The following is a 21,036-nucleotide window of genomic DNA, read 5'->3' as shown; positions in this document are numbered from 1 at the left end:
ATCCTATTTATGTTCAATGTATTTCATTAAAATGGTATAAAAGTTAACTAGTAAGCATAGCTACTAATTATGAAAAGACACAAAACGTTAGGGTACCCCATACTATTGATTTCAACATTTAATATTGAAAAAAGTTGCTGCGATCTAAAAGGATGGACATTCAGGCCTCATCTTTACAAAAGCTAGATACTTAATAAAACTAGCTATTATATAAACATCTTAAGATATGTTTAATGTTTAGAACAATGGCAAGCTGCACACAAAGGACTGATTTAGTTAAGTTTCTCCTCCATTTTTCCATAGTGGACACTGTGCATCAAAGTTCAGCCTTCCAACAGGTGACAAGATTTCTGTCCACACTGCTTGGGCTAGTTAAAAATGTTATTTAATAAGCCTTTTTATAGCAAGAGAGAAAAACAACTTCGAAAACTTGGATACACACATCTACACGAGGATTTTCTGCATGAATAAGAATCTTTATGGAAGGGAAATATTGACTACACAGGCAAATGTAAAACCAACTAAACCTGAAATGCTTTCAAATATCGAGTAAACTGATAAAATGGAGAAAGCACTCAGGCTGTCTCAGTTCTACGAGTCTTCAGTACTACACGTAAGCATATGAGAATGCTCAAGCATGTTGTCTCTTTATGCTAGGAAAGCTTTATCCAAAAGTTTCAATACTAGAGTGATCTAGTCATTTAATAAAATCTTAGTTTAGAGAACTGGTCTGGTATTCTTGTTTCTATATTATATTGGGTATAAGCCTGTGAATAATCTTTGAGACCCCTAAGTTCCAAGTCTGACACATGCTTGGAGCAGATTTGCACTTTTTAGACTAAATAAACCAGATGTATAGCATGAGCTTTCATGAACACAAACTCATTTAGTCAGGTCAGTATCAGCCTCTATGACACGGGTGGGCAATTATTTTGGATGGAGGGTCACTTACTGAGTTTTGGCAAGCCATCAAAGACCATGACAGGCAGGCCAGGCCAGATAAAATATTAATCTTCTAAATTTTTAGGGGCCCCACGGGCCAGATAGAATGGCCTGGTGGGCCACATTTGCCCCCAGGTCGCATTTTGCCCACCCCTGCTCTATGAAGCAAGCTTGGGCTCATAATAGCTCATGCAATACATCTCTGATCTAGTTAGCCTGAGGTGTAAATCTACCCTGCCTGACTTCAGACTAACACACCCAACTACCTCTAGAAGTGAGAGAGTAACATCAGAAACTAAAGAGTACAACTTTCTATTTAAATTTCATTAGTATCGTTCCAGTAAACACACTGTCCACAAATGACCCTGCGTACACAGCTGACCATCAATCCAGTACACATCTCTCTAAATACAATACAGCCATTTATGGAGCTTGTACCTTCATATATTCCTTGATAAATCGAGCTGCCTTCACACCAGTTTCTACATTAAAACTGATGTCAACTTTTACTTCTGTCTCCTGGTCAGTAAGTTTTATTATTGGTACCTGCAAAGATTTAAAAAGGAAAAAACTGTTTTAATACAATCTCAAAACAAAAGCATCAAACTCCTGCAAGTTTGATCAGCAAGCTGTATTTCAATGTCTCAGCCTAGTAACTAACTCGCCCAAATGAAGATCCACCTTGTGTTCACTGACAGTAACAATTTAGAGTCATTAACTTAAATAACCTGACAATAATTTTAGGAAGACTAATTCTAGACCCATATAAAATATTTGTATGATGAAGAGGTCTTTTGGTAGGATTTCATTTTGAATGGAGTAATAATCATTTTCCACTTCTCAAGTACAGCCTCTTCACTCTACACCAGTAGTAGAAAAAGTGTTTAAGGTAAGGCTTGTGAAAGTTACTGGTTTCTCAATGAGTGCCAAGAAGTGAAAGTGTTTTAAATTTTGCTAGCCAGCCAGCTGTCCAATCCATGGCCATATGTCAAAATACTAACAGGGCTAGGATCCTGTGGCCTCAGTGGACCAAACAGTCATGCCTGACAGGTATGATTACATAACTCCTTTGGACCTTTATTTTGTAATTCCCAACTCATTTATTTTCAGATGCCAATCAGAAGTTTGATGGGGGAAATTTTACTAAGTCTCCAGGAGAATTAAAAGTTTATCCAATAGCAAAAAAATCATACTTTTTAAATCAGGAATTCTCTTTTTAAATGCACACTGGTTGAGCCAGAAGGTTCACAAGAAGAGAGAGACAAGAAAGTAGTTCCGATATTGTAATGTACTTCAACATAAAACCCCACATAATCCACTCCTCTGGAACATCCAACTACTCCATCAATAACTAGGAAGCTCCCTGAGGGAGACAGTGTTCATTTCAGTAGCTCTAGGCTTACAAGGTTGTTAAACAGCCTTGTTTATAGACCTCTTCACCTCCAAATAATAACACACAAAATTAATGCTTTTAAAGACAGTGGCCTCAAATCTAGTAGAGTTTAACTGTAAAGATTATATTATATTAAATTTTTTTTCCTGGGAAGGTTAAAACTCTTGAAATACATTAGTTTTATAGCTCTTAGGATGGCCCCGACCATCAAGAAGTCTGGAATATCTCAGGATACTGACAGATTAAGTTTCTGCCTGGTATTTTACCAGTGCTTTAATTCAATTTGGAGACAACCAAGGCAGAGTAATTACTCTAAAAACACTTGACTCCTAACATGAGTGAGAACTTCCTTAAGATTTACCAATGTTCATAACAAAGAACAGTTATTTTTTGGCAGACTCAAAAATGCTCTTATTAGCAATACAACTACATTAAAAGTAGCCAGTACTGTATTTACTCAAAAGGTTTTAGTTCAATCACCGGGGAGGGGAGGGGAGGGGAGGAGAAGACACCCTTGTCTTATATTTGAAGAGCTGGCCAGGGCAGCTCGCAGCAGCTCAGCTTTGGTACCAAGCTAAAAGCAAATCCAAGCCATTGCCTGACTGGGCCAGATTCACTCATTTGGTAGTGGAAGGGGCTCGCTGCCAGGGAGAACACAGAGGAGAATATTTGGCAGTGCTGAAGGGGCAGACCTGCAGCTTGCCCTCCCCCTCCACCTCTTGACCCTTCATGTCTGTACCTGCCTCTTCACTCCCCTGCAGCATGCCCCCGCAAGCCCTACTCTTCCCGACCCCCCACAGCTGCTCCCATCCCTTTTTACCTCCTGTTCTAGCTCCAGTACCTCTGGCCCCAACCCACCCAGGCCAGGAGCTATAGCAGCTTCTCCCTAACTGGGCTGGGCTGGGAGCAGGTCAGAGCCACTTGCCGCTGCACCTGCTGGAGGAACAGAGCTGCAGCTGAGGGGGGAAGGAAGGGATGGTTCAGACACTGGCAAAGGGGAAGGGGAGTGTGGGGTGGGGGCAGGAATGAGGAATAAGCAAAAAGGTACAGGGAGCAAGGGCTGTAGGGGTACCAAGTAGGCAAGTAAGGTGTGGGGGGGTGGGGGGGGGTGTCTGGACCCCCAAGTCACTCATTTCCACACCACACCAGTGAGGGCAATGAATTTAAAAGACAAGCTTCAACTACTGAGATATTATACACAGAAAATTATAGCAAATTTATAATTTTCCCATGCATAGACTCTAAATATGAGGGTGGTGGGGAGAGGAAAACGAAGATTATCATAAATTCAAAGTTATCTTGGATTTGGGTAAATATGGTACTTTAAGTAAACACAGGCTAAGTCACTATTAATGTTACCACCATACTATTTGGTTGTGAACTGTTATGAAGGTTTTGCTGGCACCTAAAGTATCACCAGTTTTCTCCTCTAGAGCAGTTTTCTACCCCTAAGTCAATACTATGCATTGGTGTATGGGTTCAAGGCTCTCCAAATTTAGAATCACTTGGCAAATCAGCTACCCAAGAAGTTTTGACCATAAAAAAACAGCATATTACCAATATAAAGAAATATTCTACTATCAGCCTACAAGCTTCTATCTACAGGGACAGCAAGTTTCACAACTGTGCAATATCACAGCAAGGCAGGATGCCAACAAGTGATTGAGGAAGTCCTTTTACAACTTTCATTCATGTAATTAAAGATTACTTAGCTAGTTCTCACTGCATGCAATTGTTTGGCAGACCTCTGCCAAACATGTACTCTATTAATGTATTATCCACTAAATGGACAACACTGAATAAACAAGTCATCATGCATAACAGCAGCAAATATTAATGTAGCATCTTAAAAAGTTTCTCTCTATAGGATTCTTCACCATCATATTAGTAAAAGGTATTATTTTAAAAACGTTTTATAGTATAATTTTCGAAAGAATTTTGTTTCTTCTTACTTACCGTAGCTTTGTCAAGTACTTTAATGGAATACGGCTCAGCCACATTGTGTTTCCTTAGTGCTTGTTCCAACATTTGTAAGGGAGGACGTTCCCATTTCCCAAAAACAACCAAGTCAATATCACTAGAGATAAGAAATGGAATACAACAAAACACAATAAAAGCCAAGAAAGTCTATTCAGAAGATTGTGGTGTGTGCACGTATGCAATAATATTCTACACAATACTTAAAAACAAAAACAAAACAAAAAAAAAAACCAACTGAAAAGCCTAAATCTTCAATTGTGTCAGTTTCTGCTCAATAACAAAAAAAAAAACCCTCAGGAAAAAGTTAGTTTCAAGGTTACTGAAAATGTACTCAGATGCAGAAAACAACACAGTTTCTTAAAAAATTTTCCTCCATGATTGTTACCAATTCACATTTGAGTATTAAGATATATAAAATTGAATACATCAAACAAAATTTACCATCTTTTGGAGTCAATACTTTCAAGAATGACTGTATTTAATTAAAAAGACAACAAAAAAGATTCCCATCTTACATTCACATACAAGGAAATCTCATTAAATACACTGTCCATCATTAAAGTGTTGCCAAAACAGCACATACCCAGTATGGGAAACCAACTACATAGCTGATTGAAAGCAGCCAACAGTGAGTATGACTATAAAACATATGGCTCATATTTGTCAAACATGCTGATAGGAACCTGCCAGAAGGATAAGTTACTGCACTCCACCTGAATAAAATACATGGTACTGCCCATTGCACTGAAGCTCCCTCAGCACTGACTTTTTCAAGTCATAGTGAACCACTACACTGCATACATTTTGACCTTTTCTTCACTCTCACAACTGAGTTTCACCTTTCTTTCCCTAGTTCTCATGATTCCTGTTTCTTTACCAGCCCTAAATGTCTGACAAACATTACCAAACAGGGGCCCAAATAGTACACCCAGAATCCCTCATCACCCCCTACCCCAGTGTCATACAATTAGCGTGGCCCCTCCATAACATGAAGATGAACAAGGTTGCCCTGAGCTTGATCTGTATCTACATTTCTGGAGGATCCCAGGCTCATGACAAGAACACCTGGTTCCAGTGATGAGTGGGGAGCTAATTAGCACATGAATGGGGGCGGGGGGAGGGGGGGGAGAGGAAGAGTGCATCTGGAGTACACACACATACTGAGCAGTGCTGAGTTGTGGGGTCACCAAGGCTTGAAATGCTGTTGACTCTGCTGGGCACCAGCTCACTGAACAATAGGGAAATCATGAACCTTTTGGCTTTGGACTAATATCATGCATCCTTTATACTATATATAAGTATGTACAAAAGTGCTGCTTAAAAGTATGTTAATGGAGTACATGTGCTAGAACCTGCAGAAGTTTCAAAAAAAGGTAATAAGCATAAATTCTAGAGGAACTGGAATCTATGGGCCCTATACGCAAATTACTACAGCTATATCTATTTTAAGATTAGCCTTTTTTAATTTTGCCTCTCATTTCTGGGTGTTGAAAAAAAAGCGGTCTCATTGTAAGGACCTGAAGGGGAAAGAAGTTGGGAAGTGGGAGGGGGAGGAAGTGGTCAAGAGGGCGACCAGTCCCCCAGGTTTACTTTCATTTCCCCTGCTGTAGGGGGAACAACTTCAAGGTAAGTGGGAGGGGAACAACTTCAAGGCAAACACCCAATAACTGTGTTGTATACCTGGAAAGCTATAATAAAATTTACACATTTTCCATATATAGCATCTAATTATTGAGGGAGGGTCATCCTATATTTCAAGTAAATACAGTAAAATTCTTTACAAAAATCTGGAAACACTAACAGAGGCAGCTTTGAAGTTTCACGGCACTAGCAAATGAAAGAATTCAACTACACAGCTTTAATGATTTCAAAACAGCTCAAGTAGAAGAGGTAAATTTTCAACAACTATTTCACTTAAGTTTCCATTCTAAATTTTTACTTCAGAGGTAAAAAAAATGCATTGTAAATTTATCATTAGGGAATTACTGTGATGGCCCCTTAAATTTTGAAAAGTTTTTCTTTTTGGTAAGCAGTAAGTTACTTTTCAGGTCATCGCATTTTTGTTTGAGAAATATTTTTCTGCAAGCAATATTAAGCAAAATAAACTGCAATATTGTGAAAGGTGCATGAGCTGAAGAGATGCATCATCCCAGAATACATGTGGAAGAAATTATTTCATCAGAAAAATCACATCAGTGGTGGTTCTGCACATTGGAACAAAGACTAAAATTTCTTCTAGTTCACAGTAAATTCAGGGGCTGTCTTCCTAGTTAAGGGGGAAGGTTAGAAGAAGCCACTCAACTTGTTAGGTTTTTGTGTTTGTTCTGCAGGGATTTTAAAAATGTATGTTAACTGTCTTTTCCATTATATTTGTAAAACACTAAAACGTATATGTACCACAGTAACTTGCTACTTACCTAGTTGGAAGGTAAAGCCCTGTGCTAAAGCTGCCAAATATCTGAACCTGGAAAGAAGAAGTTAACAACTGAAACATCTGTAATTAACAAGATACGTTTGTAGCACTTCATTTTCATCAGTCTTATTGTTCAAGAAATCCAGAAACGTGGGGGTTTACTTACAGTAATCCCCAATATTCCAACTCTTTAATAGGTTTATCCTGACCTAGCTCCAGGCTTTCCTCTTAAATTATAATAAACATTTGGTAAAGGAGAAAAGTGTAAATGTAACTTCTCTGCATCTCCCCCAGTATTCAAAGAAATTTGGAGTATAATGTAATAAATCCTAATGCTAATGTCTATATTGTCTTTAACGTTTAAGGTAAGGATGACTTCCAGGAAAGGGTGGTCAATTCAGAAAAGGCTGGCCTAGTCTCAAAAGCAGCATGGTGACACCCTTCAGTGAATTTAAACTAAACTACTCTCAATTCTACAGAAAATGTAAGCTTCCAAACATGTTTCTGCTCTTGGAACAGACATTTTAGCCAAAGGAAAACAGTTTTAAAATTGGGGGAGAGGGGTGCTACCTTCTTCAGATTTTTGAATACAAGATAGCAATAAATTATAAAACCAAGATAGGAGAACTTAAGATATCCTGAGCAAAGAGTATACCGACTAATTCTAGCCAAGGAATTATAGAGCACTAAGATAAAATACTTTAAATCACCACATTATTGTTCCACTGAGGTCCATATTTATTGAGCGAGAGAAGTAAAGCAGCCACATTACATAAAACTTTGGGCAAAGGAAGGTTTGTTTAAGAATTAAGATTATACCAAAAAGACAGAAAAAAACCTTTACGCTTTGCTGGTCAAGTGTACCTTGAAAGTGGATTAAAAAACCCCAGGAAACTAGTCTAAGAATGGTCATTAGAAGTAGCCTTCATTCAAGTTTTACAAAAGCCTTCTCATGAACATGAAGAGAAAACAAATAAAAATAATAATCCTAGTTCAAGTTACTTACTACTTGCAGACTACCAAAATAGTTTATAAATGTTCATGGTGTTTCATGATCATATCTGCCCAAAATCAGTGTTGCGATTCCCATCATACTGCCACCCCACAACATCTCTTCCTACGAAACATCCACAATGCCCATTTTCAGAAGCCATATACTGATTAGGTGGACTACTGATTTGAGATTTGTCAATGCCCATGCTTATAGTACCTTCTTAGACAGATAATTACTATTCAAATAGAGAGAAGGGCCTACTACCCAAGACCTTAATTTCCACAGTGTCTCTAAAAAGCATGCTAAAAGAATAAAACTCTTTTGGAGAAGACCAATTCAAAATGTTGTGGTAATATTAAAAAATTAGTGCATTAATTAGCCAATATCAGAACATTAAATTTTAGTGATGCATGTAGAAAAGACTTAAAGACCCACTGACAGGAAAAACTGATTACCTGAAGTGCTGACCAACACCAAAATACCTTTTCTTGGTATGCTCACTAATTTCTAATTAAATTAATAGATTACCTGCAACAGTAGGTAAAGTGTTTCACATTGAAATATTATACTGGCATGCCTAAACTGGATATGAGCTAATAGTCTCTACCTTTTCTTCCTACCCGTGATTTTCTTTTAATACAAGACAACTATTGTCCAAATTTTAGGCAAAAGAAATATGGCACAATGAAAGACCATTGGGGGGGAGGGGAGGAGGAGAGGAGGCAGTCGAAGCTAGCAGCAAGAGTTTACAAAAAACAGGAAAACATAAGGCAAACATCCTTCAAAACATACCAAACATATGCCAATTCATTTACAGCTGAAGAAGCAAAAAATTGATACACTCAATTTAAAAGCTTTGTATAAGTTTACTGATAGTTTCACATCTGATATTAAAGGACACAGCATCTATAAGTACATCTGAATAGAAGATGTTATTGTAAAAAGTTCTGGCAGTTTCTATAAAAAATAAGAATGGCATCTTAGAGGGAAGGCTTATTGAAGTCCCACTAGCTACCAAAAACCTACTGGGGGGATGGGAAGGGGAAAACAAATATTGTATCCAAAACATGGACAAACTGATTGGTATCTCAGTTACCCCAGAAGTTAACAATGAACAGAGAATTTCAAAAACATGTTCCAGTAGAAGATAATATGGAAAATAAATGAACTCCACTATATAGTGCATAAGTAAAATGTAGCTTGTGTGTTTGTGCTACACTCACATCAGCTGTAGGCCAAAGATCCTTGATGACAGTTTCTATTCTTTTCACTACTTCTTTTCTCATAGCTGCTTCTTCAGGACGAGGGGACATGAAGTCATAGAAGTCCATTATTTCTTCATGGAGTCTAACAAGAGAGAATTTAAAAAAAATATTAACACCAGCAAAGAAAATGAGCTATTTAGTTCCAAAATTAATACAACTGTACAGCAGCCACAGGCTTAAAGTTTTGTTTGTTAGTCTAACATATGTTGTTTCTAAGAACTAAATCACATGATACTATGACACAGAAAGGTAGGCTCCTTGATTCTACAATAGATGTTTATAGCTTTTCACATCTTAATTATGTGCACTAATAATTTAAACAGAAGATAATTGAACTTTAATTTAACCTGCATACCTTTTTTCTAGAACAAGAGTGCACAAATGGTTAACCGAAGCAAGTTACAAATACTTTTGGCATTAGGTGTGCCAATGTCTACCTGATTTGGTTTGCCAATTTAAGCAAAATCAAATTAGAGCTGCAATCCCTACTAAAGGCACCATTTCAAAATAAGAAAGAAGAGGAAAGAGAAGCATAAAGTCTCTGGGATTACATAATGGTACACATAGGAAAGTTCAAGAGATACAAAGATTAAGACTAGACTTATTCTTGCAGAAATCCTAATTTATGCATGACAAATCTCCTTCCTGTAACAAAAAGAGTGTATAACTTGTATATCCTGCTCCTCTGAAACTACCCTGTAGTTGCAGGGGACAGAACTAGGACAAATACCTACAAACTTCAGAGGAAGTTTAGGTTGGAGGTTATAAGGAACTTTCTAATTATGATGGGGGTCAAGACTTGGAACAGGCTACCAAGAGAAGCTAGGGAATCTCTACCCCTGGAAACTTGCAAAAACAGTTAGACAGACACTGCACGGGGATGCTTTCTTTAGTCAGGGATGATGACCTCATGCAGTCCCTTCCAGCCCTACTTCCCTATGATCCTATAACCAAGGCCTGACCTTATAATAGAAACTCAGTTGCAACTCACTTAACACAGCTAGTCTTCCTCTCCATACTCAAGTCAAGAGATCTAGTTACATTTTTTAAAAGCATCTTAAATTGGAAAATGATTAACAAAGTTGCAGCTACAACCAATGCATTACAGTTGCTCCTTTCAGTTTCAGGGTGCCTAACATACAGGTATTTTGCAACTGAACAACAGGCTTTGATCTGTCTATAAACATATGAGTCTTTCAATTTTTGATTTTTTTCCTCAAAAATTCCTAGCCACACTATGCAAACTGTGTAAAAGTCTGAACAGCCAAAAAAACAAACAAACCAAGATGACATTTTCACCACACAACTGTTCTAGTGAAACAATATGAAATGTAGGAAATAATAGAACTGAAGCAATAAATGTAATGATTTGCTTTAAAAGTAAAGCAAATATATACTGACTTAAAGTGATTTTCACAAGCAGTTTAAAGAGAAAATGTAGCCCCATGGAGGTTTTGGAAAGGGAGAAAAGATTAAAGCTCCACATTACTCTTTGTGAAAGGGAAGATACAATGAGGTACAGTGAATTAATTTATTCATCAGGGTGAGATCAGGAACACTTTGAAAAATCCACTTTATGAAAACCCAACTAAAAACAAAAAATAGGATTCCATTGATAAAAGCATCCTAGCACCGGGTTAACATAATCTTACAAAAGCAGTCTATAATGTGCCATCCCACACTAGCTCGTTCACAAAGCCATGAGCTTTCGCAGTCTATGCCCTATTATTTCATGCATAGGTCTTAGCTTGAACATTGTTGTTAGCCTCTTTTTTTCTAATTTAATACACTTTAAAAAATGTAAATAGATCTCCTGAATTGATAACGGAGAGACAGAAGTACATCTTATATGTTTGAACACTGCACCTACCTTATTAACTGTTAGGTTCTATTACAATGCCTATTAAAATACAACGTTGTTTCATTGCATTAGATGTACACCATTAACCAGCATAAACCAAAACTAGCTATCATCCTGCTGTGGCCTTCCAGCCTCTCCTGAACACAGAAGCATGCTTCACTACCTAGGAAATGATTCCCAACACACTAGGCACAGCTTTTTTGACACTGCCCTCTCCAGACGCACCTTCCAGGCAAGAGAAGTATTATTGCCTCTTTCAACACAAATGTCTTTTCTCTGCCCACAAACCTACATCTTACCCAAAATCTCTTTTGTGTTTCAACCACAAAAACCACATCCTGTTGTGGTCTTTATTACTGAAAAACTTTTTTTTTTTCAACTCTACTCCAAATGCTGATGCTCAAGTCAGGCTCATTACTGAATGCAATCCTCTTCATTTTCACAAGCAAGCTTCTTGTCTTTATCATTAACCCTACTTAGTCAATCTAGCAAGTTACCACAAAAAGTGAAATACTACCTTTGCAAGGTCCTTGTCTTTTTCTGCCTATTAATCAGTTTCTCCCCAAAACTCCTTCACGCTCTATTCTATACCAACCTTTTAGCATGTGTCAGATTAGGTTAAACCCATTCAGTCAGCACCCAGAAATGCTTCTCTTTCATATCCCTCAAGAGTCAAACCTACAAAGCTCCACTTGATGACAATTACAAAGTAAGACCTACCAATGACTATCCTTCTGCTTCCTTCTTTTGCTCCCCTATTTTTCCATTACCTTATTCTCAACCTCATTCTACCCCCACAGGCATGACAAAAACCAACAAATAAAAGTTTTATTCAAACTGAATAGCTTCTCCTAGATCACAACTGTTATTCTGTGAGACCCAAGGCCACCAATTTAGGAATTCACTCATTGTACAACACAAAGAGAAATAAGTAAGAAGTAGGTTCCAAGCAATATCGTAACCAGTGCTGACCCTAGGTAGGGTCCAGGGCCCCCTTAACTGTGGGGGCTATGGTACCCCCATGGTGGGGCGGGTCTCTGTGCTTCTTCCACAGTGCACGGCTGAGCCACCAGCTCCAAAGCGCGGGCCCCAGGACAGTTGCCCCAATTCTCTGGATTCTAGGGACAGCTCATAAAAGCATTCTTAGCAAGCTGTAGTTTTTAGTACTGCCTTTGACTGATCAACCTTTAGAATCCCACTGATGCTGAGCTCTGGGAACCTCTAAGGAGACCACCCTTTGAACCTCAATAACACTCTTCTAGGACACTGGTTGGTCACCACAGAAGTCAAGAACTTCACGTGGTCCCAAACAGCCTCAATTTCTTCCATCAGGCTCATGACTACTACATCAACAAAACTGAGACAGGGGATCTACAGGAATAACATTAAATTTGCAGAAGAAACTGTCAAGGAACCAGGTAAGCAGCTTTTTTCTATACTGCACACATGCAGGCAAGCCAAAGTAGAGATATGGGTTGATAAAAAACAGAGACTCAGATATGGTCCTTAAAAATATAAAGAAATGAAAAAGGAGCAAAAATTAAGGTGAAAGACGAGCAGTAGTTTGACACAGTTGGAATAAGCACCAATAAGTAACTTTAGCATCTATGTTTAAAACAAGTTTAATTGTATTAAGGAAGCCAAGAAACAGTCAGTAATTGAGGTACGTAAAAGCCAGATGTGTTAACAACAGAAAAACATAAATGGAGGAAAATAGTTGTTATATTGGAAGTCAAGGACGTGACATTGAGAATGATGTTTGGGAAGATGCTTCTGCAACCTGGGTGTTACCGAGTGTCTCCACATAAGACAGTACACATTTGAATATGTACAAGAATAGATTTAGGGAGTGGGATGGAGACAGGGTTCCTGCCCCTGCTGTGCCCCTGCTGTGCTCCCACAGGATTAGCCATGCTGGCCAGGAACTCACTGGTCCGGGTCCGGGTCCGGACACATGGTGCAGCTCTGGAGCACAGGAAAACGCATCTCCCGGCAACACAAGGACACAGACTCCAGAAAACGGGCACCGACTGGCAGGCAGTGAGGAGCAGGCAATTTAAAACGAAGACACCAAGAGAACTTGGCATTTGGCATCCCCAGCACAGAAAAAGACCAGTGGAGCCTGCCAGAAGGGAACACTTCAGAAAAGAAGCTGCACACTGAACCCTTGGGAACAGCCAGGACCAGCCCAAGCCAGGAATTACCTACTCTCCCTAAAAGCTAAGGAAGTGAGGACCAGCAGCCGGGTGGAGAAGAGAGAGAGCATGCCAGTCTGGTGGGAAGAGTATGGAGCGAGAGGGAACTGGAAGAAGCCGAACTAAAGAAAAGGGTCTTAAACATCCTGCTGGTGAGGAGAACCAAGCAGGGACCTGAAGCTGAGGGTGCCCGAGAAGAGGGAAAGAAAGCCTGAGGGATTCATTTGTAACTTTTGGTTTGTAAAGAAAAAAGGAGGGGACCAAGGACCACAGTTAAGTGACCCTTCCTTTGATTTGGTGCATCCATGCCAGAGAAGAATGCTGGGGGAAAGAAGATGGTGAAAAAAAACCCTTCCTCAAAGATTTTTGTTACAATTAAGAAAGAAGCTGGACCCTGTTCTCATAAAAAGGGGACAGGGGAAGAATACAGAGTCGAAAGGCCCGGGGACCAGAAGGAAGGGGTAGAAAAGGTGAATGAGTTCTCCAAGATAATTTTTCCTAATTTAACATCAAGTATCATATTATAGCCAAGTAACTAGATTTTGTTATGGAGGTTCAACTGTTATACCTCTTTGGTAAGTGGAAAATGTGCTTCAGTAGAACAAATCAAGCTGAACTGTTAGTGACCATTGTTATGGCAGACACTGTCGGATCATAGCAAGCAGAATGGGAGCAAGCTGCTCTCTCCAAGATGTTCCATAACAAAACCCAGTGAGAGACTGCCAGACTCCAAAATACTACATCAGCCCTGGAGCAACCTTAACCATTCTGGACTGGTAAAGGGAGAAAAAAAAAAAAACAACAGATAACTGTGAACACAGGAGCATCCCTAAGTAACTGCACTGCAGTTGAGATATAGATGTGCAGCAGCCTCCCCTACCTTATCTTTTGCATTTTCATAATGCATTTAGACTTGCAAAAATCTTTCAACAAGGTCTTACACCAAAAGCTTAAAATTATTAATAATAATAATTGCACTGCCATGGAATTGGAGGGAAGATTTTTTTGCAGACTGAGATAGTTAAAAGATACGAAGCAAAGGGAAGGGCTAAAATTATGGTCACCTTTGAAGACGAATGGAGATCCTGCAGAGATCTGTGCTGGCCCCAATTTTGTTCAACATTTTCACCAGTTACCTGGAAATGGGGGTACACAGTGAAATCTCCAAGTTTAGAGATGATACCAGATTATGCTGGGTAGTCAAGTCCCAAGCTGATGGAGAGCAGCTGCAGAAAGGGGGGGGGGGGCGATGAGCGTCACTGTTGACAAGTACAAGTAATGTACCTGGGGAAAAATAACCTCAGCTATATATACCCAATACTAGGTCCTGAAGTAGTTGCCATGACTCAGGAAGGGCACCTTGGAGTCATTGTAGGTAGTTCGCTAAAAACATCAGCTTATTGTGCAGCAGCAACCAAACTACCCAATAAAGTGTTGGGCAATATGAAGAAGGGGTTTAAAAACAAAACAAAGAACATCATCATGCCATTATACACTCCCAAGGTGCACCCATATCTTGAACACAATATGCAGTTCTACATCCTTTTTGAAATGTGGGGACCAGTAAAACTAGAAAAAGTATAGAGAAGGGCAATAAAAATGTTCAGGAGCGTGGAGGAGTTACCATACCAAAAGAGACTAAAAAGGCTAGGACTTCAGTTTTGAAAGAAGAAGGCTGGGGAAGATATGACAGAAGTCTGTAAAATCCAAGTGAACAGGGAACTGGTGTTCAAAGTTCCATTACCCTACAACTAGGAGGAACCCACTGAAATTAGTAGATGACAGGTTTAAAATAACCAAGACAAAGCACTTTTTAAAGCAATGTGTAGTTAATTTGTGGAATTCATTGCCATAGGTGTTGGTGGAATCATAGAATCAATGAGTCGGAAGGGACCTAGGCAGATCATCTAGGAGGCATATAGCATAGCCCCCTTCAAAAAGAGACTGGATAAATTAATGGATGACAGCTCTATGAATGTCTATTGAGAAGAACTGTTAGAAATGTTTCCCCTGACATCTCTAACCCAATAAATGGTGGGTGCCAGGGAGGGTATTGAATAAGGGATAGATCCCTTTAGACAGCTAAGCTACTTCAGTGCTCTCCCTATATAGCATCCACTTCTGTCACTGTTGGAGACAGGCTAGTAAGTTAGATGGACCACTGATCTGACCCAGTATAGCACTACTTAAGTTACGTTCATTTTAAAAACACTTTTCCTCTCATATGTTTACAAGGTCATTAGCACATTCATGAAAATGTATATATAAATGAGATGCAACCCCCACCACCCTGTCAGTTATAGTACCAAAACAGCCTTATTTGGGACTTCAGTAATTGTTGTATTATATGGTTAAATAAAGCACTGAAAACCCAGTAAGAAGTTACAGAGCACACACCAACTGCAGATGTTGCCTCAGCCTGACTAAGAGTACTTATACCCAAAAGCTTGCAACAAAGAATTTTTCCAACTATTTGAGCTAGTCTAATAAAAGATATCAAATTTACCCAAAGAACCTTGTCTGTCTATGTCCTTAGACCAATACACCTACAACCTACACCCCAGTCAGAAGTTACTGCTTTTACAGAATGCAATGAAACAAAGAGCGTACCACATTTATGGCCACATGAGGATACCAGACCACATAAGGAACCAGCTATTCTGAACATTACTGTTACTAATAGCTCACTGAGTGTATTGAAAGGCTTCATAGCACCTTAAAGCACATGCAAACTGTTCAAGGAATCACCTCCCTACCATTAATAGTGTTCAAATAGTACTTACTTTAGGGAAGTCAGGCTAAGACAGAGCATAAATTTGAGGCTCTCACAACTCTGGAATAGTCTCAGAGGCAGAGGGATAATGTGACACCTGCTTGACACTGAAGATTTCCATTTTAAGCAAATGAGCTTGAGGCAAGTGGAAACAATTTTTTGACAGCCCTGTCCTGTTAACTGTTTAGTACTGGGTGGATACATTGTTGTGGGTATTACTACATATTTTAGTTAAGTGACATATTGTAACTAGTCTGATAATACTACAAGTTGAGATGTGCAACTGAACAGTTTACACAAGTTTTAGTTAGGCCATTTTGCTGTATACCAGTACTGTAAAAAATTCAGTTTGATAAGTGATACAGGTTAAATGCTTACCACTGCAGTATAAACTAATCTGGTTAGCACTGAAACAGTTTAAACCAAGCCCAAACACTCTCTATTATTACAATATTATTAATAAAATTTGTTGGAATATTTAATCAGTGAACACAATGGAAGTAACAGCCCATAACTTATGGAAGATACATTCACTGTTTTAACTGTCTGCAACTGTATAAAGTGACATTTGTATTGGCAGGGCCTTTCAGAAAGGGCTGTTCAGACCAATAAAGAAAATACAACTTTCAGATTTTCTTTAAAAACACCACTCATCTACTAGATCCTGTCATTTTGAAAACAACATTACTCCTTTCCTTATAAAATGTATAAATCTAACATTTATCTGAGAAGGCTAGTCTTTTAAGTGGCCAGAATCACTCCTGTGCATTTTAACTTCTATTACAGTAAAATCTACGTTATCCAGCATTTAAACAACAGAAATTCTTTACTAACCAGAATATTTGGCCGGCTGGCCGTGGTAAGGGGACAGGGGAAAGCTTGTACAACAGCAGCTGTCACCACCACATCTCCCCCTGCTCCACCAGCCAGACGGGTGGGAGGGGGGAGCAGGGGAAAGCCCGGACGCTTGTTGCTGCCACTACACACTGTCGCTGTACTGCCCTGCACTGAGCACTGCTCCGCCATACTGCCACCGCTCCGCACTGCACCCTGCAGTTGCCGCTGCTCCACGTGTGGCCACTGCTGTCCCATCTCCCACCCCTCCTGTTATCTGAAAGCCCTGCCAGGTTATTTCAGATAACCAGAGTTTTTACATAACTGGCAATCCCCTTACCTTGGGGATGCTGGATAACAGAGATTTTACTGTACTGAAATTATTCCAAGTACATTGTGCTAGCAAATTAAAGATTTTAGACATATTTGAGAGGTTTAGTTCTGGTATTGGGGGTTTCAGTTATGGCACTGTTGGTCTAAGGACATAGGCAGACAAGGTTCTTTGGATAAATATGTTATCTTCTATTAAATGAACTAAATAGTTGGAAAACTTGCTCTCTTTACAAGCTTTCAGGCATTTTTACTGTACTGTGGCATAAGCTGAAAGCAACTGAAAGAGCCTTTCAAAACCCATAATTCTAACCTATTTTTATGAAGCCAAAAATACTAAGCATACCCTATTGTGGTTTTCTATTTAGAAAGCAAAATGCTATTATTTCCTAAACAGATTGGGATTATCACTGTTTTAATGGTATCACGGGATAACTTCTACACCTTTCACACCTGCCAAACAAAAAGACAGCATCTGAACCAGAAGAGCTATGTACTCATGTAAGAAAAGCTGTCAAAAGTGCTCCTGCTGCACAGATTATAGCACCCACGTAACTCTGGCAGAGGAAGGGTTCAAATATTTTTACTTGCCTTTTTTGCACTCATTATGCAAGTAAATATGCCTCCTTTTATCTATTAATTCTGCCTACACTTTAGTTTTACCACCAGTCCAACTACACTAGCGACAGTTTCTCTGTTGATATGCCCTTGATTTCAAGTAACAAAGAATTATTTTAACTGTTCAGAGATCACTTTTTAATAAGCCTATCCTGTGCTGAGTATTTCAACCTGTGGAACACTTTGATTGGACCTGTGTGCACAAACCCCAGCCTAAACAGAATGCACTGAATGATGAATCAACACCAATACTTCACATACCTGTTTCAAGGCACATTTCTTCAGAACAGAAACCATAATTACAAAGAACAGAAATGAAAATGCCTAAGGCAGTGATTTTCAAACTTAGGTGCTGGCCTGGGATGCCCTGAAATCTAAGCAAATACAAGGAGATGAAATTCAGGTTCAGTCTCCTCCCCACCTAGCTGCTGCTCTGCCCCCAATGCCTAGTTCTTCAAGGAGGTAAGCACTGTGATAAATAAAATTAGTTTTTGAAATGGGGTGCTGCTTGAGTCCAGCAATGAGTACTTCAAGTCTAAAAAGGTTGAGAACCACTGTCCTAAGAGAAGGAAGGAGAAAGGAAGGAACAGAAAGTAGTACTACTAGTGACTTGGAAAAAAATTGAAAACCACTGTTCTATCTGCAGACCCCTGGAAATTTTGAACCCAGGTGCAGACCCTTTTGGAAATTTTGAATGGAGGTGTGGACCCTTCTGAACTGTAAATGTGGGTCTTCACATACTTTTGATGGATCATAGTCATCTTTCACAGACCTCTTAGACACAATCTGTGGCCCCCCAAGGGCCTGCAGACCACAGGTTGAAAACCACTGACTTGGAACCCCAAATGGGAGCTCAAAAGACTCTTGGTTTATTCCTGGCTTTATCACTGACCTGCTACATCACCTTTGGTAACTATAAAGTGTCTCAGGCTAACAGGAACATAAGACTGAAAGGGGCTTCCTAGGCCAAGTCCAGTGTCCTGTGCTCATAAGCAATTGTTAGCTGAAGGAATCCCTACAGTTGTGGGTCAGGTTTGAAATGACAGCTCCAAGGAATAATACTAAAGAAACTCTTTAAAACCCTTTAAAATCTTATGCAATTTCATCAAAGTAATGAAGAGCTGCATCTATGGAAAATAAATTATCTAGCTCTTACCCGTGTGTCATGAAATTATTTATATTTAATTTAGTACAAATACTAAGCTGACAAAAGATTCTCAGTTAAAACCATAGCCCTAAAATAGGATAAGTAACCAGACTAAAACATGATGCTTGCTAAAAAACTCAAGCCTGCCTCCACTACATGCAATCAATTTTTGCTTTTAGTGTGCCAGTCTGGAAGAGAGGATGTACACAGACGAAAGATGGTTAAAACAAAACGACAGATTTAACATAACAGAAACAAATACCATTTCCCATCATTCCAGTATTTGGCAATTTAAAACAGAAACGTGACAGCTTAGAGAAGCTTCATTTTTGTTACATTACAATGATAGGGCCACTATGCGCAGCTGACCTTTGAATCAGAACTACGGAAATGTCATCCTGGGTGTTGGGTTCACTGTAATACAAAACATTTTGTACCTCCAAATCCTGTAGACAACCATGCCTTCCCCATGTTTTAGCGTAAATTAAAAAAAAAAAAAAATCACAGTTATTTTCCACTGTGAATATGCAATGAATTACTACCACCAGCACCAAATAGTTTAGATTTTTAGACGTTCCAAGAACAAAGTTTTTAAAAGACAATCCATTCCCCTCATCCAAAGCTGATATAAAGAATGTGTCCAATTACAAGTAAAAAAACAAAAACAAAAACAAACCTCTCTCTCTCTCCAATCAGAAAATGTAACCTAGGCAAACGAAGTGTGTGTGAAACGGATTCATTTATTTACTTGTATACGGCGTACTCAAGTTATTGCGCACCATGCAACAAATGCAAGAGTAACTGTGGAGTTTTATGACCCAGGTGATACAGAAGGTCAAAGAAGACCTTCTGAACTTACAGACATAGGTATTTGTAAAGCAAAGGAAACTTGTCAAGAGGAGCAACAGAGACTCAGCTAAAGTGCTGCATCTTTTTTGCCAAAGCTATGCTTTTGGTCAAACCCTCTGTTCAACTGATTTCATCATAAAAATGCTTCTACAGAATCCACAATTGTTCTTTCAATCACTTGGAATGGGACGCTCACTCACTGTGGCTGCCATGTGCTCACTCACAAGCATCATCCTGACTTTTTTTTGATGGTCCCCAAGTTATGTATTTTAGTTTGTTCCCCTTTCCAAGGGCTTGGATGTACTGCCCTGCTGCCTACTCACACCATGTCCTTTTAAAAAAAAAAAAAATCTTGCTCCAAGCAAGGTCTTTCAGCAATGTGACATTTCCCTCTCAACGCTCTGCTTCCCCACAAGAACAGGGACCAGCCTTTTCAATTTTAGCCCGATTGCTTTCCAAGAGACAGGCACCTCACTTCACCTAGATTCATTCCTTGTGGTCCTTATGCATACACACACACAAAAAATGGGGAGGGGGAGCTGCTCTTCTCCCTCCACAGCTACACATGGAGCTACCCCCATCATGGGGCTGCCAAGCAGAGTTCGCAACAATCCTCTTACGAACAGCACTTTTTAAAAGAAAAAATTTTCAAGGCCAAATTAAATTTGGCAAAGCCCAATAGTAAAGTTCCAAAATTTGACTGAGCACACAGCTCAAATCGTCAAGCCTGCGCAGGTCTCTCTGGACACCTTCAAACAGCGTTTGGATGATTATCTTGCTGGGGTGATCTGACCCCAGCTGACTTCCTGCCCTTTGGGCAGGGGGCTGGACCCGATGATCTCACAAGGTCCCTTCCAGCTCTAACATCTATGAAATGTACCCCCACGTGCCAGCATCCTCCCTCCCATGCCCCTCAGCTTTGGTGGCTCCCCAGGCCCCACCAAGCACCCTCCACATACAAGCCCCAAAGCCTGGGGGAGGTTCGGCTGCCCCACCCCACCCTACCCCACCCTCTCCTCCCTTGCCCTTAGCCAAAAAGCCAGGTCAGTGGCACTTGTGCACACCCCTCCCCTTGCACCTCTTAGCTGGGACGTGGGAGCAAATAAAAAAGTCAATAAAAAGACAAGCTCCTGCAAGGACACCGAGGCCGCCCCAGCCTGGGGAAGCAGGCCCAGACCCCTTCCCAGGGAGTGTGGGTGCGGGAAGGACAGGCAGGCAGGACGAGGGGAAGAAAGGGTGAGGCAGGGAGCCCCGGGGCGCTCACCCCTGTACCCCCAGGCTGTACTTCCTGTTCTTCCAGGGGGTGCCGGGACTGTGCGGTGCGGCCGGCGGCGCGGCCGGCGGGGAGGAGGCGGCGGCTCGGCTGCCGGACAGCAGGTAATTCATGCCGTACGTGCTGGCCTTGTTATCGCGTTTCCTGCGGCCCGGGTGGTGGTGGCAGT

The 21,036-nt window shown here is 40.1% G+C and overlaps 1 protein-coding gene across 7 annotated transcripts in view; it reads right to left on the bottom strand.

The window, feature by feature from the left end:
• PAPD7 (poly(A) RNA polymerase D7, non-canonical) overlaps nt 1-21,030 on the bottom strand; it is a 59,587-nt gene extending 38,557 nt beyond the window's left edge. For all 7 annotated transcript variants that reach the window (XM_019541296.1, XM_019541305.1, XM_019541314.1 and 4 more), the window contains exons 1-5: nt 20,859-21,030; nt 8,946-9,069; nt 6,733-6,779; nt 4,292-4,412; nt 1,381-1,488 (exon numbers count right to left, since the gene is read on the bottom strand). In XM_019541296.1, coding sequence (XP_019396841.1) covers nt 1,381-1,488; nt 4,292-4,412; nt 6,733-6,779; nt 8,946-9,069; nt 20,859-20,980 — 522 coding nt within the window. In that variant the 5' untranslated portion in view covers nt 20,981-21,030. The remainder of the gene's footprint in view (nt 1-1,380; nt 1,489-4,291; nt 4,413-6,732; nt 6,780-8,945; nt 9,070-20,858) is intronic.
• Between the last annotated feature and the right edge of the window lie 6 nt (nt 21,031-21,036).

The sequence above is a fragment of the Crocodylus porosus genome, unplaced genomic scaffold, assembly GCF_001723895.1.
Source record: "Crocodylus porosus isolate Cpor-Errol unplaced genomic scaffold, CroPor_comp1, whole genome shotgun sequence".
NCBI classification, from domain to species: Eukaryota; Metazoa; Chordata; order Crocodylia; family Crocodylidae; genus Crocodylus; species Crocodylus porosus.
Note: the sequence above shows the minus strand (reverse complement) of the source record. Positions and strands in the feature narration are given on the sequence as shown.